General features: G+C 47.5%; 1 protein-coding gene across 1 annotated transcript; it reads left to right on the top strand.

Annotated features, from left to right (window-relative positions):
* Positions 1 to 663: 663 nt before the first annotated feature.
* Positions 664 to 23,090, top strand: LOC104508227 (extracellular calcium-sensing receptor-like; the record flags this gene model as incomplete). Its single annotated transcript, XM_010149775.1, has 4 exons — positions 664 to 714; positions 2,010 to 2,135; positions 2,283 to 3,164; positions 22,860 to 23,090. Coding segments are annotated over exons 1-4 (1,290 nt in total), but the record flags the coding sequence as incomplete, so codon positions are not given.
* Between the last annotated feature and the right edge of the window lie 512 nt (positions 23,091 to 23,602).

The following is a 23,602-nucleotide window of genomic DNA, read 5'->3' on the forward strand; positions in this document are numbered from 1 at the left end:
TGATTCTATGACTCTGCTGGGGCCAGTGCCAGCATCCATGCTCCCGTCCTGTTTAACAAACACGTGCTCTTCGCACAAAGGATGAGGCTGGCATATTACAGCTTAACGTTGCTGCTCTTGATTTTAGATTTCCACATTGAAAGCAACTTTGGGAAAAGTGCTTGGTCTTAGCCATTTATATTTCCAATTCCTCCTCTAAAATGAATACAGGTGCCAGGGCTCATAGGAGTCCTCGTAACAAGATTGTGTCACACTGCTCTCTCAGTCCGTCCTGAGAGGATATATCTCTGTTTCAGCCAGGGCTCCAATTCCCACCCGCACCACAAATGGAGAATGAAGGATGCCTGTCTGCATGGTGCACAGTAACATATCTTGTCTGTTTAATGTCATCGGTCTGACTCTCTCACAGGGGTCTGAAAAAACGGACATTGGGTCTCTGAGCAGGGCAAGAAAGGCTTACGCCAAGACAGCATGCGTTACCTAGATACTGCCCAGAGTAGCGCTGGGAGGTGGCGGGTTACAAACACCGTGATGGCATTTTAAGGCGTACTGCTCGTTTACCCATCGCATTACCAGGTGAACAAGGGCAGCTGAGAAAGGTTGGTGGGTTGGACTGAACCTAAGAGATGTTTGCTGTTCTCAGACGTCCCCTTTGAACGGGAAATGGCGTTTGCGCTACGAGGCAGTAGCCTTATCGGGAGTTTGCTGAAAGGGGTAGGTGTCAGGAGGTTCAGTTCTGGAAAGAAACCTCAGCCAGCTGGTTAAGGGTGAGACTGAAAGCAGGCTTTTAAACTGGGAGTGGTTGGGCAGCATCAGAATACACGTTATCGCTGCCATTTACAGCAGGGCCATTAGCAAATCCTTGCTTAATAGACCCGGCATTTCAGCACAAGTTGGAGGCGTATTTTACAATTAATGTAAGGCTCATTACTCATTCCGTTGACATAGAAACTGAGAATGTTATGACTCCAGTCCTGTTTCTCAGTATCTCACCTCAGTGTACCCTTACAGCGCACGCGGGAGTGGGGTACCTTGCCTGTACCCCCTGGCACTAAGTTTTAGGCGATGAGCGTAGCACTGGGCAGGAGCCTGCCCAGGGGAGAGTATAGCTCTGTGAAAGGAGAATTTACTCCTGTGGCCCTTGAAACTGCAGTAGGAGACGTCTTTTTCTTTCTTCTTGCAGAAGCATTAAACGCCAGAGTTTAAGGAGGAGTTAAAGTTTCCTGTGAATTTCCAGTTTGTACAAAATGAACTGTTTATAGAAGACTTTTTCAAAGTGAGAATCAGTCCCAAAGAGTTCAGATACCAATCTCAAAATGCAAAGATAAGTGAGTTTTAAAAGTTCTCCAGATCTTTAAACTATTCTCTTCTGGGTTTTATGGTTTTCTTCCTGCTTGTAGAAAATCCAAATTATATTTTAAGAGGATATGGCACTTGTTCTGATTAGGAAAAACATACTTCTTGAGAGCTCTAGAAAAGGAAATATAATCCCATGCAGTTAAAAAATGAACTGTAAAACACAGTGGCTCATGGAGCATGGAGTGCTACTGTCTTCTCTGATGATTCTGGCCAGCGATCAGGAAATACCGCTAAGGTGGTATTGACCAGCACTGCCTTAACACTCCGCAGGGTCAGAGCAACTGGTACACGTTACATTCTTCTTACTACAACTGGCAGGGATTGTGTATAACACACATCGCGTGCCTGGTGGAGCCTCTTTAAGGATGCGGACAGAGGTGAGAGGCAAGGAGAGACAGACAGTGCTCGCCACAGTAGGTCCAGGACGGCGATACCAGCCTGCTGTCTCGTGTCTGGTTCAGGACAGAGGAAATCTGCATTTTGTCTGAATTATGTGCATTGCCCTCGTTTATTGAAAAGACACATTCTTCTTGTTTCTGGATTCGGTGGTAAGTACAGCGAGGCGAGTGTAGGCCACCCACGGCTCACCTCTTTGCCATTCCTCCAGGCTACTGTCAGCGTCTCTCTCCCTCAGCTCCCTGACCTTGCAGGTGGACACGAGCTCGCTCCAGTCTCTCAGGTCCGAGCAGCTGCTGTATTTGTGCCTCTGTAAGACGGTGACGGCCACAAGAACACACAGACTCTCAGAGTGGATCATGTGCAACCGCAGGCTAAGAGTACGTGGTTGCCAGTGTGGTGCCCAGCTCTCCCTTCATCCCAGCCGAGGTTACAGGGATTGGCAGTGATGCTGGATGAATGTAGGCAGTTTATTCCCGGGCAGTTCACTTCATAGTGTGTTTTGCTTGTGTACTGTCTTCTCACAGGTCAGCTACGCCTCATCCAGTCGTCTCTTGAGCAATAAGAACCAGTTCAAGTCCTTCCTCCGCACAATCCCCAATGACGAGCATCAGGCCACGGCGATGGCAGACATCATCGAGTACTTTCGCTGGAACTGGGTGGGAACAATTGCGGCTGACGATGACTACGGCCGGCCAGGGATTGAAAAGTTTCGGGAGGAAGCAGAGGAGAGAGACATCTGCATTGACTTTAGTGAGCTCATCTCCCAGTACTCCGATGAGGAGGAGATCCAGCAGGTAGTGGAGGTCATCCAGAACTCCACGGCAAGGGTGATCGTCGTTTTCTCCAGTGGCCCGGACCTGGAGCCCCTCATCAAAGAGATCGTCAGGCGAAACATCACTGGCAAGATCTGGCTAGCAAGCGAGGCCTGGGCCAGCTCTTCCCTGATAGCCATGCCAGAGTTCTTCCGCGTCATCGGCAGCACCATTGGGTTTGCACTAAAGGCAGGACAGATCCCAGGCTTTCGTGAGTTCCTGCAGAAGGTGCATCCCAAGAAGTCCACCAACAACGGCTTTGCCAAAGAGTTTTGGGAGGAGACCTTTAACTGCTATCTCCCCGATGGGTCCAAAAATTCTCCAGCTTCAACTTCCTTCCACAAGGGCCATGAAGAAGGACTGGGAGCTGGAAATGGAACGTCTGCCTTCCGACCTCCGTGCACAGGGGATGAGAACATCACCAGCGTGGAGACACCGTACATGGACTACACACACTTGCGGATATCCTATAATGTGTATTTGGCAGTATATTCCATCGCCCATGCCTTGCAGGATATATATACCTGTACTCCTGGGAAAGGACTCTTCACTAACGGATCCTGTGCAGACATTAAGAAGGTTGAGGCCTGGCAGGTAAGTCCTTCATCTGTGTGCCCGTGCAATACACTTGTAGAAAAAAAGACAAGCTGCCCCAGAGCTTTCAGGGCACCTTGCATAACCCTGGGTCTCAGCCGCAGCGTCAGGCTCCTGGGATGTAGCGTACCACTGGATGCAAATGCAGTGCACGCTCCTACCCCACAGGGAATCTAAGGTAAGTTGGGTTAGGTTTGCCTGCGGTGAAAGGGGCTTAAACGAAGTTAAATTTTCTTGCGTTTGCTATGGGCCAAAAGTGCACACACAGACAATTACCACAGCCTGGCTGACGCAAGGTAACCTGATCATATATTGAGCCCTTACATAAACAAGAGGGCCTGGAGAGAGCACATGAACAAGGAAAACAGTTTTTAGAGTTCATTTTCTTTGGCAAGCTCTACGTCTTTTGCAATCCCACAGCAATTTTCCATACAGGCCGTATTTTTTTTCCATGGTTTCAAGCTTATATGGGATCAAACTAAAGCAGGTTGATTAATGAAGGAAAATAACGTGTGGATGTTGGGCAAATAATAGATAGCTGCTTTGATTTGGCAGTGTTATTTGTCAACTGATACAATGATACTAGCAGCTTAATCAGGTTTACCCACTCATTCAATGTCTTCTGCCTACTGACAAATGGGTGGTATTCTGGCATTTTGTTTTCTGATCCTTTATGAAGACTCCCATAACTTACCATATGTTTGATTGTGTTACTCAATGTGCTCTTCAGGATGTGGGTTTAGTATCTACTGAATAACAGAATTAGCTTGTAAGGCTATCAAAATGAAGATATGCCAAATACCTAGCCAGTTCTGTTTGCCCCGTTCTGGTCATCGTAGAAACCTTGGCCCCAAACATGCCTGAAATCAGAACAACACGGATAAATAAAAGGACGATCACATCCCCGTTTGCATGTGTAATTTCCTCTGTTTGGGATAGTCTAACCCAGACCACATGGGTCAGCATTCCCATGTGGGAGCTCCAGTTTGGTTCCTGTCTGGCCTCAGTCAACTCAAAAACATCATTCAGGTCAAAGTAAAAGGCTTTGGAATTTATGGAAAGGCTTTGGTGTTTTATGGAAATGCTTTGTCATTTGTGGAAAACCTGCATTGCTCTAGGTACCTGATTTGGGTTTACCGAAACCACTTTACCCAGAGCTGATGAGTGCAGGTTTGACCCTTGTTTAGGGGAATCCTGTGGTTGCTGGCTCTCTCTGAAGTTTCTGTCTTTCAAAGCTATTCTGCTTTTCAGGAGCACACTGGCAGAAGTGAGCAAGTCACAGGTTCGGCTTTCACTCTGTCAGTAAAAATGATCCAGAATAATTATATTTTTAATTGGTTCCTTTATGCCTTGTCAGTTTGGAAAGTAAAGCAGGATATTCGTACTGTAGCTAAGTCAAAAAATGTGGTGTTTGTTGAGGATTCCACAGTTGGGAAGAATTGCCTTCTCACGTCTGCGTTGCCAAAATTTCTGGTGCTGAAGGATGGCTGTATCAAAATGTAAAGCATCCTGCTGATCTTAGGGTTTTGGGTACGCATACTTGCCTTAAAGGAGGGAATCGGCATCAAGAATGTGGGGGGGGTACCAGGACTGGGTAGGAATACGGGTTGCTACAAAGGGACAGGCTGTGTTTGAAATGACCGCCATTATGTGGTGCTGGCTGCCAAGCATATTTGATATTTGTGCATTTTTTCACTTCATTTCAAAATCAAACACGCGGATGGCAGGTAAACGCCAGATTTGTGTGCACACCTACTTCATATCAGGCACTGCGGCTCATTACCCTCAGGAAGCTTCCCTCCGCCCCAGGGGCACTGAGTTCGCCTCACAACCGCGCATCCCGCAGCATCTGCGGAGAGCGCTTTTCTGACGCCCAGGCGGAAGAAAACCTTTCTGCCAAAATTCCATCCCATTGGCCGCAGTGCTTCTGCCGGCGGTCAGTGCCTGCTCCCTCTCCTCACCGTCGGCTCAAGGCTGTCTTGATGGGAAGCGACCTGAGAGAGCGAGGACAGGGTTAGGAACCCCCGGCGCCTGGGATGGCTAATGGTGTTGGGGGTTGCTGGCCAAGTGGCCTGTGGGACCGACAAGGCGGACCCAGTGAACTCGTGGCTCCGTTAGCCTGCACTCCAGTCCAGAGCAGCCCTTGCCAGCAGGGCCGGCGGCTGGGGAGGATGGATGGCGCGTTCCACGCTTTAATTATGGACCGTCAGGTTCCGTTGCCTTTCGGCGGCGTTATCCCGTTAACACGCATTATTTATTCGTCGTCTGCTAATTGTTGATTTTATGCACTCGGAGTGTAAACTCTTGGGAGGAACTGGTGTATGTCATTTGTGGAGGGTGCTTGTGTGGGGCTGGATATAAAAATCACATTCTTACCTCAGTGATCAGTTCCTTTGGACTGGGCAGCAGGAAGCCTAGTGCAGAATTACTGGGGGTTGGTTAAATTGGGTGCAAACCTCCTGTTAAGAATTTACCATCTACTCTTTAAGAAAGCTCTGGTTCAGCCTGAGGAACACAGGATATTTCTGTCTCCCAAGCTGAAATATCAAATACTAACAACTTTCTTCTCTGCTTATTTATAGCTAAAGAAGCTTCTTACTCATTTTCTCCACCCGGGTCGGCGGTCTGTGACAGACCCTGTCCATAACCTCGTTTCGCTTCCTTTCGAAGGAACGCCTCTGGAGCTGGCAGCGGGCATCTCCAGTCGAGACGGGACTGGTCCCCCCCAGCTCCCAGGCTGCCGGATGCGTGGGAATGCGGGCAGAGGCAGGGCAGCCTCCAGGCAGGAGCTGTGACACTCGCTCCACGTGCCGAGCTGCCCGCGGGGTTCAGAGCTCTCTATCAGAAAATGGGAAAAGGTGCACTTCTGTACTTTACAGAAAATTACAGACTCTAATAGGATGCCTGTGCTGCCCTTATTCTGAGCAGCGTATGCGCCCGCAGCTGTCGTATTTAAGAGCCTGCCCTGCTGCCAGGCAGGAGATAATCCAGGTGTCCGCCTTTCCACGGTGCCTGCACGGAGCAGATATAGTGTTCTCTGCGCACACCCTGGTTGGGTCCTGCACGATGTTGATCAAGATCAGATTAATTGCTTCTGTTGTTTAGGCAACAGAAAGAGCGCAGGGCAATGCAGAACAGAATGCGTAAGCAATTTCTGTCGTGTTTGGAAAAGGCAACGTTTCACTCAAAGCGCTAAGGATTAAAGTGCACGACTGCAAATAGCGCAACAGAAAGAATCCTCTGAAAGGACTCCGTACCCTCTGATCGCCCAATGCCCATTCTCTTTGGCTGGTGGGCTGTGATTGTTTTGGGAGACTGAACTGGGTAGGGCTAATCCTGTCTGTTGCTCTGGTTCATGGACTGGCCTCCCCCAAATACAGGTTCTCCTATAAGCTATGGAATAGCAATGGGAAGGTAGGGCGAGAGGTGGGACATGGGCTTAGGACTTCTGTACTGATGCTTCCTCTTTGCCAAAATTCCCTGCATCTTCAGCCTGTTTCTCCATAGCAGCTCCAACAGTCTGCTTTCGAAGCCCGTTTTTCTTAATATCTTCCTTGATAAGATTTCCCAGGTCCCTCAAGGTCCTTCATTTTCTTGGTGTCTGCTCACGTGGCTGTTCCCATGGTCACTTCTAACAGCAAGTCCATCTGATCTTTTTTCAGTTCCCCTCTGAACAAAGATTTATAACCCTTTGGGGCATTTACAGGAGCCTCTCTGGGGTCTGTCTCACTTCAAACACTGGGTGGTCCTGCAAAAAATAAGAGAAAAACTAGTAAGGGATCCTAATCTGTTCTTCTGAGCAAATAGTTATTACTTTGTATTCTTTCTGTGTGAGAAGAGGAAAACCCTGTCTTTTCCTCAGTCGTAGTTCACTCTGTTTCTGCCATTTATTTGGGTTATTGACGAGTGCCAACAAGCAGCTGATTGAGTGTCTTTCTGACTCACAGCAGAAGCGTCGCGATTAAATGGGGAAGAGAAGCTCCTACGGCCTTGCGAAGGCAAAGGTGTGCAGTAAGAGGGTCACGGAGCAGAGCGTCCTCAGGGGGACTCCCAGACAGTTTTGATGTTGTGGTGACACTGGAAGCCGTGACCTTTGGCAGCTTCGTGAGTGAAAAACGAGATGGGTGTTTTAGGCACGGAGGCAAAGCGTGCTGCACAGGCTGAAAAATGTGCTGTCCTAAAGACGAGCGGGTTAAAGGCACGCTCGTGTCAATTATTCTACGCCTAAAAATCTGATTGACCTCAGACTTCGCAAAAAGCTGCCATATGCTGCTCCACAGAATAAAAGTAAATACAAATTGGCTTCACCGTAGCAACACCTGGAGCCTTTTATTATACCTGTGCACCTCCCAGCCAACAGTTCCTGCCTCTGTGCTGGTGATACGCATTATGAAGAGGTAAAAATGGATCGGTGCCTTCTCCAACTTCGCATTTAGGTATGTCTGGCTGGCTGGAAATTGATTCTGCACAGCTTTAAAAACGTGAATGATGCCTTAGATGACATTCATCTCTCCAGACCTTTGAGCCTAAGGGCTTATCTAATCCATTTTGTGTCTTTTGAACTATATAGGCCTGTCTGAACAATTAAGATGGTGTGCGGAAAACAGATGTCTTGTGGTAGAGAGAATGAAACAGTATCAGAACAGGTGTGAACTGAGGCTGGTGTGAAAATCAGTCATTCAGGAAGAATTGCACTGAAGGCAGAGGAAAGTGCTGGAATATCAGGCAGCTGCAAAGCCTCCCCTTGTCTGCATTACAAATGCCCGGGAGATATATTTGTTGTGAAGAGAAAACAAGCATTTCACCAGTGTCCCTTTGCTGTGGGAGACCGAAGTGGGAGGCAGACGGTTTGAGGCACACACAGAAACGCGTGGGTCGATAGAGCAAACACAGCTGTTGCCCTACGAGGGCAATGACAGGTGATGGCTTATTCACCGGTTTGGGGATAACAACTTGACATCACTTGTGAGCTCTTCAACTGAGCAGACAATGAGTGGAGTATTATTTAGGTGTCTCTGCAACTAAAACAGAAAGACTGAAGTGGACCTCACTGATGGGGGGGGTCCGGGTCTGTAACGTCACCAGTAGGAAATGCACAGGGAAGCCGTCGCTCCGACAGGGTTGCTCTAAGAAGGGAGAATTAACTGCATGCAGCAAATCCACCACCTCTGTGTCGTGGTTATTAATTACTTGGTAGAGAATGTCTGAGATTCTTCTCAATCAGGGTAGCACCCGCTGCCCGAGGAGAAAAAATGTGGTATCCCGGCCTACCCCCAAACGTGTTGAATTTTTCATAAAAGTCATGTGTGATACAGTCACTTCTACGCTGCATTGCAACAAAAGCTGTCTTCGAAAAGAAGCATTTTCTAATATTTATGAAGCTCATTTTTACCTTTGTCGCTTGGGGGAGTCAGTTTTTCTGCCGGTATTGGACCTGGGAATTTTAGGGAAGGCTCTGTGAGACACGCATCTCTCTGTAGCGACTCCAGATAACAGTGATCTTGAATTACCAAGGCATCGGTATCTTTTACTGAGACACAGCGCATCTTTTTTACGCAAACAGCCATGAAGTTTCTTCTAGGACTGATCTTCCCTGATGCTACTCGCAAATGGAGCTGGGGACATGGGTCCTTGAGAACCCCCTAAAGGCACTCAGAAAGTGAGGTGAGGAAACAAGTGGATTTATAAAAAATTCAGTTTGATGAATCATTCCTCTGACTTGGCTGATTTCCATTTATCCCAGGGTAGGGTTGAAGCTAACATCAAAGGCATGATAATCAGCAGTTTGTTACTTCCTTTCTTTTTGGACGGTCGGACGTCTTCACAGAAGCTTTACTAACCAGCCACGTAGTTTAAGTTCGCTTTGGGCATTATGAAGGACTGGTGTTGCTCCACACAGTGGGTGAAGTTTGGAGGAAAGAGAGCAAGCTACCTATTATGGCATACAAAGGACCCTTTTGCCTTGTAGAATTAAAAGAGCGATCTCCCCACTGGAGCAGAAGCAATACTTAGCTCAGAAAGGACTTCTACCTGTGTCTCTGGGAGGAATTACACAGAAGTTATTTAGAAGTGTAGAAATCAAAGCCTTGAGAAGAGATTTCTTTGTTAACTGAGACTTATATTGGTAAAGGAAATGGGAAAATCCAGTTTTAAGCAAGTAGCCAAGCGGAACGTTCCCAAACACGGAGTGACTCCACCGGGGCTTTAGCTGACCACTGAGGGGACCTGTGACAGATGCCCACTTTGAATGTCCTGAATGGCTCTGTGAGTTCAGTCAACCCAGTGTGAATACCGTGAACCTTAGGACTTTTTTTTTTCCCTCCCATTTTTGTTTAAATGGACAGTTGTTCTTGAACAGATTATAAATAACCACAGAATTCAGGTTGGACGAATGACCACTGTCTTGTTAAAAGAGGTGAAGCCCAGGATGCGCTGTCGGTCGGTTGTCAGTCTGACAGAGAGGGGCAACTTGCTCGAGCACTGAAGTAACTAATCGGATGGTTCCAAATAAGAAAGAAGTTACAGCAGGAAGCCGTGACTTCCTGCTGGCCTGCAGACAGGCACGGTTCTTCAAATCGCTATCAGCAGGCGCCTGTGCAGGATGCAGTTTCAGACCTTGTTGAGACTTTGAAGAGACTGATCCGCAAAGGGCTGTTAGAGAAAGTGGCAGCAAATGGGTACAGAGAGGCACGTAGACAGACTCGTTCTCTGCACAGCTGGGTAGAGACAGCATGAAACACCTCCCAGAAAAGGCATTTCAGTCAGATTTTGATTATGGTAGACATTCTGTGTGAATCACGCTACTTGAACACACTGAGCTTTTAGGATAACTGTTGGCTCTATTATTCACTTTAATAACTGGACAATTCATTATATCTTATTTAGAATTAAATTTAGACTTAAATTTATAAAAAGACCCCAACCTTAGGCTTTCAGGTTCTTCTCAGAACAGTTATTGTGCAGTATGATGACATCCCTAGAGCATTAAAACCTCATTTACTCGGTCAGGACTTCTGCCAGTGGACATCCCTGGAAGTGTCCAAGGCCAGGCTGGATGAGGCTTGGAGCAACCTGGTCTAGTGGAAGGTGTCCCTGCCCATGGCAGGGGGGTTGGAACTGGATGGTCTTTGAGGTCCCTTCCAACCCAAACCATTCCATGATTCTATGATTCCATGATTCTTCACTGTTAGTACACACAGCAGCCTGGGCCATCGTACCCAATGGATTTCTTCATCTTGTCTTTGTTACAAGAGAAAAACAAAGCAACTATGGCATCAAGTCTAGACCATGATGATTCTTTCCTATCATGGCTCTAAGTAAAGACAGCAGCATACAGAGTGCAGTACAAAATACCAGCCAACAGCTCTGAAGATTAGCTCTCACTGTACCTGTACCATTGCCTCTGTCTGTCCAGAGACCACCTCTCTCAACAAAACCTTAATAGGAACGTAAAAAATGTTCAAATGGGATCACTTTACAAGGGATCACGCAGCTTGAACCCCTCTGTATGATAAACTGTGTAAATGTACGCCACATCCAGGAAAAGAGTCTTGATCCCTCAAAGGGATGCTTCACATCGGATGTAAAGCCCAGGTTTTTCACTTCTAAAGGGCTGTGCTTGCCAGTCAAACTTGTGTTTAGCAAGAAGGATTTGTTTTCCTCAAAGACACGCTGACTAGCAGACTTTTTTTATTAGTATGAGCCATGGCAGGTCACTTCTCTTGTCGCAGATGGTGCCTTATTTCTAGTTGGGATCTAACTGACCTTTAGTTTCATTGGTCCTTACTTGGCCTTGCTTTATTAGATTTAAAAGTCCAGATGAAGTACTTATCATTTTTCTCAATATGGTATTTATGCACATTGATCAAATTATTCCTCGGTCTTATCTTGGTAATTTAAACAAAGTGGGTTTTAGTCATATGATTAGTTTTCTGCTTTATTTCTGTATCGTGTCCACTTACTCATCCTTCTTTCTGGCATATATTCAGTGTTGCTCTAACAGCCTCAGCACAGCCAGACAGTGATAAAAATCCCACATTTACATACTCTTATTATCTCCTCATTTGGATGTGCACAAGTTTCATTAGCTGCATGGAAAGGTCGCATGACATTGCCGGTAATACTTTGCGGGATGTGGTACCCTTTCCGTGCCCGTGGCTGGAATTTGTTACGCCTTGATGCATAAGTCTGAATTTCACTGTATTAACACCGATGTGAGAACTCTAAGGGAATCCTTTGCCTTGATTGTGATTTACCATTACGTTAATCCATGTATTTTCTGCGCGTGTTCCCAGCAGCGCTGCCCTATTTGCTGCCAGAGCATTGATGGACATGCTGGGTAGCTGCGAGCTGCTTACTGAGGCTGGAGGGATTCCTAATGAACTCATCATCTCCCTCTGTCAATAGTTGGTTTGGCATATCTGTTGGGCACTTCTTGATCTGTGGATGGATGCTTTACAGGACGTGTAACGCTGAGATATTTCGCTTGTAAAGGGGTATGTTTGTCAACCAAACTTGGAGTTAAGATCTGTATTCCTCAAGGCCTTATTGGCTGGAAGCGATTACATTTCTGTCCTGTAATTTTGTACTAATTGATCCTGGACCCGAAACTCTTCTTTTCCCATTGTTTTTCCTGGGATTGATGTCAGGCTAAGCAGCCTTTCGTTACAGAGGACATCCCTCTGCCCTTTACGATACCGTCTTTGCTTGGCAGCAGTTGCAGCCCATCAGAGGCTGACTCGGGAGCGGTCCACTGAGCAGAAGTACAAGGCTCTGTAAAGAGGGGTTAGCTCCGATTCACGTCCTGCACAGGCTGACACGTAGGGAAGCTTCAGGCAGGCCGTTGGGAGCGCATTATACGCGTATGTGTACCAGAAAGGTGCACTGGGGTTGCTGTGGAATGGTAGTAGATAGCATTGTCATTCAAAGCCCGTGGCATTTTTCTTTGTGTCTCATAAACCTCCCGTATTGGTGCTCTTTTTATTGCTTGTGGAGTGCTCTGATGAGCTGTCTGGTTCTGTCAGCAGTTTAGATCCAATTTAAGCTGCTGGGGCTGTTCTCTCATCTCTTTTTAGGGACCTTCTACCTCCGTTAACGTCACACTAGGGTTCCAAAACAAGTGCCCTTGGGATAAAAACGTCCAGAGTTGTTTTCTGATAGCAAGGGCAATAACATGTCATTCATTTAGCTTTCCTGCTCCTCCTCAGCTGTCTCTTTAGCTTTCCATCCTCTTCAGCTGTCTCTCACAGCCCTGTGCCATGAGGGTCTGGCGTACATGACACCTTTCAATTTTAATACATTCAAGAAATCTTTTAATGTGTTGCCTGATGATTTTTTTTCCCCCTCTTTGTCCTCTAGGGTTTTTTATGTTCTGCTTTACATTAATATCATACTTGTGTTTCACAGCCCCGTTTGAATGGTCCGTGTGGGATTAGTGCTCTGAGAGCCCACCCTAAGGAATGCTTCTGTTTGAGCTTTATTTGTATGATGGGGATAGCAACGTATCATTGTCCCTTAATTAATGAGCTTTTAATGAACACAGCCCAAATCTCTGAATTGATAACAGGTTTATCGTGCATGCGGTACAGGCATTCAGTCCTTTCTTCTAGCTTGTCCATGGATTTTCTCCATTCTGTTGGATACAGAAACCTTGGTCATTGCTGGCCTGTGCTTGTGCATCGCTGGGGCAGAGACTAGTCAGGAGCCGGCTTGGTTGTGTATAGCATTATATTCCACGTCTAGGGATTCTCCACAGATACTGTTTTTCATTTCGCTACCGTGGTTTTTGTCCTGATCACTGGGAACTGCGTTAATGCTCCCAGTATTTGTAAGCTGTCACTCCCAGCCATTTTTCTCCACTGGGTCCGAGGCCACTCCAGCTGCCTTCACTCCTGAAGGTACTCTGGAAGAATCCTAGGAAGGATTCTTCTGGGCTCTAGGGAACCAACAGTACAGTGTCGTGCTTTAGGCAATGCAGATGTATCGAGTTACCATTGTACAGCCAGATCTTAGTTTAAAATGGAAAAAGGAAAAAAATGTTAGAGCAGAAAAGCTCTTGTGTCATCTCTCTTCTCCCCTGGAGTTAGTTGAACTCACTAATTGCAGTTAATTGAAACAACGCTGTCCAAACAAGCCTTTTGACAGGCTCAAAATTGTTTCCCATTAAAAAAAATAATTTAAAAAATCAGTTAAAAATGGAACTGTGACCTTGAAGGTCACATTTTTAAGTCTGACTTTAAAAAACATGTTTGCACAGAATTTCAGCTGACTGGATTTCACATGGTGCTTTCCTGTGTAAATCTGTGTTTTCAGAAAATCCTGTGGTTGAGATGTATGCAGAGGATGTTTTTGACTCTGTTTATTTCCTCATGTATCATGTGGATCCAGTCAAGGCCAAACACATGAAAACTTATTTTCCTATATTTTCCAGTCATGTTGCACGTAGCAAGATCATTATCCTTTGTCACAGCGTGCTTAAGCTACGTGCTGTTAGGTTTGCATTAGGCAGTACGAGCTCGAGGCTTGGAATCTACAGGCAAGCTCACTTAGAACAGCAGGTGTGCGCGTGGCCAGCATGAGTTTTGAAAGACATTCAGGAAACAAAATATCCTGGTCCCATCCTTACCGTGTCCTGTGACCTCCTAAGTGATAGTTGAATCAGTCTGGAACACCCGCCGTGCGATGGCAAAATGCTGTAAGATCGTTTCTTCACTCCTTTGGGAACCTCGGTGACTCGGCAGACAGGTCTTCCTGAAGTATTTTAGACCCAGTCTTATAGTGGCATTCAGACATCTGAAAGCAGCAGGAAGTACCTAATGGGATTTTCTGAACTACCGCGGTTAGACCTGCCTTGTGCAGCCTCTGCTATGAAATCCAGTAGGTTTGTGCCTTTGGGTTCTTTCTGGATATCTCTGTAAACAGTTGTACTGTAGTAAACCTGGCCCTAAATCAGATTACTCCTGGTTTATCTCAAGTCCCATTTTGAAATGCGTGCCAAAAATTGACATTTTGGTTTCAGTGACTTGCTCCTACTGTTGTCACCTTTAACTGTCAAGAAAGTGTCAAAGCTGCTGCAGCTCTGAATCGGCAAAGCAGCGTCCCTTGGTTGCTGGCTTGAAAACCACGTAAACTAACCCATCAAGGCCGACTGCGAGCAGTCCAACGGGTCCTTGTCTTAGGGATCTCTGGGCTTCATAGCTTTGCGAGCAGGCTGAGTACTCACAGCCTCGCGTGAAACAAAGGAAGCACTTGCTGCCTCCACTGAGCAGCGAGGTGTTTCCAACACCGTCCACCTGAGTTCCTCTCCCAGATTCCACAAGTTTCCGTTGCAGGGCTTACTCCTCTCTCACAAAGAGTAAACAAAATGCACAGATGGGCACCCACGTCAGCGCCCCTGCTGCCCATCCTCGAGCACAGGGCACTGCTCAGTGGAAGAGGGGGAGATCCATCCCTCAGCTGCCTAGGGATCTCATATCCATGATGGAAGCAGAACCAAACCAATTACCAGTTGAAATACACCAATCAGCACGTCTTGTCATGGCAGCTCGATGTCCTGTACTTCTCTGGAGACGTGAATAAAGCCCGTTGGCTTCGGGGGGGTCTCTGCTTGTGTGAGAATCTGTCACCTCTTTCCCACAAATCACTGCAAGTGTCATAAACAGTTAAATAATCCCACCCTTCCATTTCTCCTCAAATGGAAGTCAGACCGGCTGCCTAAGAACTGTCATCACCACCTCTGGACCTCTCTAACCTTCCTTCAATTTTATTTTTCTTTTCTGACCAGGTGACTAGAACTAGCTGCATTTTTCCAGAGGAAAACTGTACTATCGTGTGCATAGTGGCACCTTATTTTCAGTGTCATTTTCTTTTTTACTTTAATATCCTACTATTTTGTTGGCTTTCTCAACTGCATAATGCACAAGGTGTTTTTACTGAGCTGCCTACAGTAATGAGCAGGTCTTTGTCTTGAACGGTTAGTTAATTTAGTTTCCAATAAAGATTATGAATAGCTTAAATTACTACTTCTAACCTAGGGCACGCTGTGGTTTTCGTACACGTCTAGCCCTCGGTTGCGCTGTCCATTGACCTACCCAGCTTTACGAGGACGTCATTCTGTTCTTATCAAAGCGTAACGATTTGGAATGTTCTTGAGTTATTCTCAGCCTTTGTACAGCTGTTCTAGGGTCTTGAACTGAGCTCTTTCTTTCACCCTGTTTTTCAAGTCACTGGCAGATCCAGCATTTCACCGGACCCTCTTTGGCCAGAATTCCTTTGCAGAATTGTCGATGAGCCTCTGGCTGGCTGTCAGCGTTCTCTCTCTTCAACTCTTTGAGACCAGCCCTTCTGCCAGAGTTTGTTCATCTGCACTGTTACCAACCCCATAGTTTCAATCCTGGAGTGCAGCCCAGTCCTTGTGCAGTAAGTGACGACTAGTCATTATTTTAGCCTGAAATGCCCAGTATCCCAACTATGGACCAGGTGCTGCTTGTTCATGGGGCTGGACACGCGTAACAGAAGGACATCCCATTGTGTTGTGAGCTCTGTTCCTGGGTCTCTTTCCACATCTCCACCTGGGTTACCCTTACAGGAATAAACAGTATTAACAGTCACTTCTTAGAGCAGAAAACCAGTGGAAACCAGCTTAGGTGGAATGTCGCAGGCGTAGCCTGGGAATAAATCACATCCTCCACTGTCTGAAGAACAGTCACCTTCTGAATCGCCCCCAGAAAAAGGCAAGATTGGTGCTGTTTGCATATCTTGGCTAAAAAAACCCAACACATCAGCCCTGCTTGTTGTCGCCATCAGTCCACAATGAGCAGCAGATGAGGAGAAGAGATTACAGCGGGGTGAGGAGAGTTCAGCTCTTGCTGGCAAGAAGAACGCTTTGGGCAGAAGAGTTGGATGCAATTTATCTTCCCCCTCCTCAGGCTTTGGGAACAGGTATTGCTGACTCAAGGGGCTACGGCCAGCACCCTCCTGCCCGCGAGGTCCATTATCGGAACTGCTTGATATTGTGATAACAGCATTGCCTTTGGGAGAGCCCAAGGCTCGGTCCCACATAAAAACACAGTAAGAAGAAGACAATTCAAAGCAGAGAATGGAGCAGGAATTAAACCTGGATATAGACAGTAAAAAAATAGAGCTTTTTTAGAATGTAAATAAAGATCGATATGTGGATAGATGGAAATGAAAGAGGAAAATAAAAAATCCACTATTGCTTCAGGGAACATTTCCATTGAAATATTTTACAAGTGCCTCTTTCAGAAGTGTCATGGGCATATTTCCTCCTGATACCTGACCACTGGCAGGAGCCAAATCCCATATGCCATGACCACCAGGCTAATGGGACAGCTGAGCTCTCTTCAGCCTATTACAGCATTATGGAAATGTCTTCTCCGGGTGCTTGACTAAGAATCCGAAACAACAGGGGAGAATGGACCCTCAGCAATTCACGGACTTGCTGTCTTCAGTACAGTCACCAGCTCTTCATCTTCACACTGAGCCATGAAGTAGAACTGTTCGCCGCTCTCAGGATGGGCACCCTACCAAAGCAAGGAGGAAAACATTTGATACCCGTCGGTCCAGAACTGTTTTACAGGCCTGGATATAGCTAGGTAGATGGAAATGATGACTCAGCGTGGGAAAATGTGTGTGAACTGTCAAGAGAGGGTTCTTGCAACTGCCTGTTCGGAGGGAGAACCATTTGGCTTTTGTGGGACACTTGTAACGTGCCCAGGTTCGGTTCCCTTGCGGGACCATTTGGCCTAGTGAGAAAACGTGTTAGAAAGGAACTGCAGAAGGAAGACAAGGGTATTAAATCCTTGCTGGTATATGGAAACTAGTTAAGGACCTGTTGCAGGTGGGAGAGGGAGTAAAGGACAACCCGTAGTAGACCTGGATGTACTGATCTGATGTTTAAGAATTAACAAGACAGAGCTTTTAACCTGCTTCGTGTCTCACTCACTTTCCTCACTTTTGTTTAATCCAGCTGCTCTCAGAATATACAACCAGTACATATTGCTTGCAGCTAGCAAGCAGCAGGCTTGTGCTTCAGAGCAGAAAAGTTCAGTTTGGGACATTCACACAATTTTCTGATGCCTGACAAGACTTACAATTTAAGTGGGTGGTTTTTTTTTTTCCTGCCGCTGACTCTAAGTGACAAGTGTCTACTGCAGATGAAGAAATGGTGGAGAGAGGATCAGGAAGCTGGCAAGGCAAAACAAAGGTGTTAAGTGGTGTTTAATGAAAGCGACACAGCATCCTTCAATTAGCTGAGTCGTGTCCAGTGAATACAGTTGGAAGGATCATAAACTCTGGCAGGTTAAATGTAAAAATAAAATAAGGCAGACCAAAAACCAGAATGAGGAGCAGGCTGTAAATAGGGTAAAAGCTCATCAATCCTTTCCTGAACAGCTCAGCAGTAGGAATGTCTGTTGGGCCATAGATGATCCCTTTGAAAGGCGAGGTAAGGCCACGACAGAATAAAGGTTTATGGACAAATCTGAGGAGGTTCCTGAGTTTGTTCATTTTTGAGGAGCTTGTAGGGGATCTGTCTGATACTGAAGTGACTGTAGAAGAAACTATGGGACACAAGAGCAAAATGAGCCTTAGTACTTCAGTGCTCTGCCAGAACTCACAGGTGAAGCAGCTGAAGTGGTGGCTACGGTTACCAACCCCTCACTAGCCCTGAGCCCTAGAAAGGTGACAGAAGTGACATCAGTTTTCTAAAAGGGTTCTAGAGGAGATCCAAGGAACTAGCAAAGCCTGACTGATCCCACTATTAGAAACCATGATAAAAGGAGGGAAAAATGGAATAGATGGAGGAGACACCGTGACTTTTGTGAAGAGAAGCCCTACCTCACAGACCTCCTGAAGTTCTTTGAAGGCACTGGGATGTATGTGGATTAGGCAGCTCCTATTCATCGAGTATGCTCAGGCTTCTAAAAGGCTTCTGGCAGTCTCTCACCAAATTCGGGCCTTGCATGGGTAGACTGTTGGTTGAAAGATAGCCAGCAGAAGATAAAAATAAATTGTCGCTTTGGACTAATCACAAATGAGGACTTCAGGCTTGAGCAGGGCCTTAGGTGGACTCCTCAGCTCTGGCTGAGTAGTAATCAAAGCAGCAAATGCACTGTTAGGAATAGCCAATCTGGGAAAAGGGACAGAGAGGTAAACAGAGTGCCCTGGGGGCAGTTCCTCAACCCTTGGTGCATCTCACTTCAGCGTCATGTGCTGGTCTCAGAATTGATGACAGAGAGTGGGAAAGGTTGGCAAAGGGTCAATGGAACAGCTTCTGTACAAGAAGCAGCAAAGTCAGACACGGCTCATCAGCCTGGGAAAGAGATGGCCAAGGGTTTTTAAAATCCCAAGACTAGCAAGTGACAGTTCTTTGCCTTTTCCAGCATTATCACAAGTGGCATCAACAGAGATTAGTAGCTGCTCTGTTCCAACAGGCAAATAAAGGTGCTTTTCTCATAAAAAGTAGACTCCTTGCTGTAGGAGACTGTGGGTGTGAAAAGTCTGCACGGGTGCAGAGCACAAATGTGCAACGTCATGGAAGAAAAACCCACTGCAGGTTATCAAGTACAAAGACCTTTGGCCTGGGAAGTCACTGAGCTGCAAAATGTGTGAGAATATTCTTGGAAAGTGCCACCTCCCCTTCTGCTCTTGCGCTTGCTGTTGGCCACAGTCGGAAACAGGTCCTAGGGAGACGGGCTGCTGGTCTGACCTAATACCACGGTATTTATGTTTTTATGATCCTTGCGTAAGAGTGGAAACCACGTTACTCGGAACATCCAGCCTGAATAAAGCATGAGGTGTTACGTGGCCGGGAATGGCCTTACCAGGAATAATGGGAGGGTGAAGTGGAGAGCAGCTTGCAGGTCCCTTCTGATAATAGGTGTTTTAATTAAAAAGCACTGTAATTCAGCGTGAAGCCTGTGACAGAGGGAGGAAGAAAGAAGGAAAAATTATGGAAAGAAACACAAATCCCTTCTGATAACAGGTTTTTTAATTAAAAGGCACTGTAATTCAGCATGAAGCCTGTGACAGAGGGAGGAAAAAAGAAGGAAAAATTATGGAAAGAAATGTCTGAAGACAGCAGCTCACACAGTGCCCTCCCCGCCGGCTTCCACCAGCCGCTGACGGGGTGTTCAAGCCACGAGGTCAACGCTTTTTTCGTAAACTCTTGGTTCCGGGATACGATACACGCACCCCTGACACATGCTCTTGCCCTCGCTGAAGCAGGGTCTTTTAAGTCTCTGTGGATCGAGTCCTGGGCATTCACGTTTCTATCTTTAGTTACAAAACACAGTGACACATTTTTAGCTGTTAAACCTTTAGCTAATCATTGACAGACTGGTGCCTATGAAAGGGTGCTGTAGTTATTCAGAGCCTACAACTTCCTCTGTTAAAGTTTAGTGCTTGTATTATCCTCGGCCCTTTAAACCGTATTTTCATCCTGTGGAGCGCAAAGCTTGTTGTGTGATACACAGGCGTCATACTGGGATTTTCTTACCGTCTGAAGCAGGGGCATGTCCTCACAGCCGTTCAGTTACTATTTCACAACGCTGCCCCTCAGAAGTTTAGACTTTAAGGCAAACTTTGGTACATACTGCAAAGCAAAACCAGGTTTTGTTACTCCTGTTGTCCCTGTGTTGCCCCTCCGTTTGGAATTTTAAGTAGGCCATGTGTTTTTCCTTCATGAATTGATACACCTGAGCCCTCCCGCTCCTGATAGGAGCTGCTATCCTGTGCCAGGGGAAAGACATCATTAAGTGCAGGTCAGTGCTTTGATGTGAATATTTACCTGCCAGATAGAGATATCATAGAATCATAGAATGGTTTGGGGGGGAAGGGCCCTTAAAGCCCATCCAGTTCCAACCCCCCTGCCATGGGCAGGGACACCTTCCACTAGACCAGGTTGCTCCAAGCTTCATCCAGCCTGGTCTTGGACACTTCCAGGGATGAGGCATCCACAGCTTCTCTGGGCAACCTGTCCCAGTGCCTCCCCACCCTCTCCAGGAAGAACTTCTTCCTGATATCCAATCTAACCCTCCCCACTTTCAATTTAAGCCCGTTACCCCTTGTCCTGTCACTACAGGCCCTTGTAAAAAGTCCCCCCCAGCTTCCTTGTAGCCCCTTCAGGCACTGGAAGGTGCTATAAGGTCTCCCCGGAGCCTTCTCTTCTCCAGGCTGAACAAGCACAACTTGGTTTATAACCTGACTCCTCAGGTGTAGTGTGTGTTTGACCAAAGGAAACGAGCTGCTAAACCAGTCCTACGGAAGAACACCAGTAGCCAGGGGTATTACTTTATGAGAAGCCTAATGTCAGGAGATCAGGCAAAGGAATAGACTCCTGGAGAGGAATGTTAGAGAGTTCAACAACAACAACAACAAAGCATCCAGGGATTGCAGAAGTTTCTCCACTGTTCATCTCGCTGTCGGGAAGACCAGCCAGCCTCCTGCCCCTGCAGCTGGCCAGGAGAGGCAGGACTGGAACTGGAGGATCTTCAGTGCAGCCCTTGAAGATTGTCTCCTAAGGGGTGTAATACCTGCCATCCAAAGCAGCGCGAGGTCTGCGCCTCCTGTCCGTGCAGGTAACAGCCAACCCAGCAGCGATGTCCAGCCAGCACATCCTAGCGTTGTTGAGCACGGCAGGGAGTCGGAGGGAGGACAGACATGGCATTCAGCTCCCTGACTCAGATCTGATCTGGGCGTCAGAGCTGCAGGTGTCACCCGGCGGTAGGTGCTGGAGCCCACAGGGAAATCCAGTTTCACCGCTCAGGACCCACACCGCTGACGGGCGAGGGTCCTGCTAACACCTCCAGGATTGCAGCCCCACTGCGGGCGAGGCCAAAGCACGTCGATAGTACAGACACCCCTGTGCACCGGCAGACCCTGCGTCCACCCGTTCTAACCCCAGAGCCGTCTTTGCCCCCCTTCTCGCTCCGTTCCCCGCTGGGACTGGGCAAGTAGCATCTTCCTGGGTGCCCCTCGGGGATGAGGTGGAGGAGAGGGGAGCACTCTTGTCGTCCCCACTGCAGGCAGTGCCTCAGCTCCCCACAGCAGAGGGCCGGGGCAGACCACCTTCTTGTGCCGTGTCCATCAGAGGTCTGGTAGGGGCAGGTCCCAGCTCTTTGGGGAGATCGCTGCAGCTGCACACCCTGCGGGAGAGCAGAGAAGGGCCAGCAGGGATGAGGAAGGCCGAAAAACCCCTTCCTCTGCCATCTCACCATTATTCAAAGACTGGGTACTGTGGCAATATGGTGATGTACTCCCATCAGCATCATGCAAAGCCGAAAAGGTATCGCCAGCCGCGTCCTGCGTCGTACTAGCGTGAGTTTTCCCGACTCTCTCGGGCTGGCATTGATATTGGCAGTGAGAGGAGGGTGACTGTAGCTCCAGGGATTTTTAGCTTGAGATAGGACGATCCTAAAGGGAAACAGAAAGATGAGACATTTTAGCAAAACCGACAGAAATTAATGAAGTGATTCTGTTCGCCGGTGCCTGCGCTTCCAGGTTGAAAAGGCTCCATCAAAACAATACGGTCTGTTCTGTGTCGGTGGGGTGAGGAGGGCTCTGCCTGCCCCGACAAACTGATTTCGGTTTGTTTTTTTCTCACATCTTGCCATCCAGGATTTGTGCCATCCAGGATTTTGCCATCCAGAGGGAGGACTGGGCCTGCAGGCTGTCACAGGCGTTACAACCACAGCAACGATGCCGCGGTGCTGGGGGGCAGCTGACAGCCAGCATGCCCTCAGCATCACCTCAGCTGTCTGTAGATGCGCTCTACAGAGACACTGATAAAGGGGGGAGAGGGGGCAGGGGGAAATCGGATAAGTGCATAGACCACCAACTAACTTCTGAAGAAAAACAGGATGGGGGGTGACTTGCATGACAGCTGCCAGTACCATCTTTCTTTCATGCTGCGGTTTCATTGGGCTACCTGCCAGGCTTCCTGCGGCGGGAATTTTCCAACTGCAGCTGCCCCTGGGATTAACCGCTCTGGTCCACAGCGTATGACAGTTTAAGGCGTGAGGTGAAGATTACAGGAGTCAACACGCGGGGACAGGCAGAATGTGATTACTTGGAACTATGCAACCAGGAGACGGGAGCCAACAAAAAAGCGTTACGAGGTCTCCAGCCCTGCCGTGTGGCGTACGAGCTTGACTCGTCCGTTTTTTACTGAGGTCCACTGGGCTCGGGGGTTTTCCGATCAAAAGTCAGGTTTGAGTTGTTCCTCGAGCATTCCTGTCTCTGAGCGATGGAGCATTCAGAGATGAGCGGTGCCAACCGCAGAGGGCTTGCGGGAGCAGCGGGATGCCTGGGTGGCTGCTGCCGCTTCTCCGCCCCTGCGGGAGAGCTGTGGGCTTGCAGGGGGGGTGGGGAAGGGCTGAGGAATGCTGCAAGGCTGGTGGGGTAGCGGCTGGTAAGCAAAGTGGGTGCTTACCCACTTTGGATGGGTGCTGTCCACCCCGAGGGCCGTACCTTGCGCTGTCTACGAGGTTTGTGTGTGTGCACTTGATGTCTATGACAGCGAGCCTGCTACTACTGCGATAAGTGATTCCTAAGAGATTAAGGACTGTAGTAAAGTGATTATTAGTAATTATTTCCAGTTTTGCCTCCATAGTAGGTGTGTGCTGCGTTAGGGTTGTGACACACAGGCGTTCACGGTCTCTCTCTCTCTTCCTCTAGGTTCTCAAGCATCTGCGCCACTTAAATTTCACCAATAACATGGGGGAGCAAGTGGATTTTGATGAGTTTGGGGACCTGGTAGGGAATTACTCAATAATCAATTGGCATCTCTCTCCGGAGGATGGCTCCGTTGTCTTTGAGGAGGTTGGGCACTACAACGTTTATGCCAAGAAAGGGGAGAGGCTCTTCATCAATGAAAACAAGATCCTGTGGAGTGGATTTTCCAAGGAGGTAAGTGCTTAAACCCTCACAGCGACATTTCCCAGGTTTCCGCAAGCTGAGATTTGAACAAACCCTGCTCACTGCTCTATTACAGCCCCATGTCTCATTAAAGGACCCATTCATCTTACCGTACACCTGGTCTCTGCCGTAGCCTCTCACAGCCTCATTACACACTTCTGGAAATAAAGGGCAGCTGCTTCTCCCCTCCTATACGTTTAATGAGCCTGGGTATTAATGGCTTAAATATCACCTCTTTTTTTTCCTGGCTCAGGTAGATAGCTTGGAATTTTGCAGTGCTGTTTCCACAAGGATGAGAAATTTATTACCCAAGTCCGGTTGTTGACCAAGTCAAGATTCGCTGAGCTCTGTAGCTTCATTGCTGAAAACAGCCATCTCTTCCACTCCCAGTGTCTGTATCAGGGTCAGGAAGTGTCTCTCCCTGCTCCTAGTTACATTGGCATCTGTTTCTGCTGGCTTTGCCCTCCAATTCCGGAACCTTCCACAAATCCTTGCCTTGCAAA

The sequence above is a fragment of the Eurypyga helias genome, unplaced genomic scaffold (assembly GCF_000690775.1).
Source record: "Eurypyga helias isolate BGI_N326 unplaced genomic scaffold, ASM69077v1 scaffold15144, whole genome shotgun sequence".
NCBI classification, from domain to species: Eukaryota; Metazoa; Chordata; class Aves; order Eurypygiformes; family Eurypygidae; genus Eurypyga; species Eurypyga helias.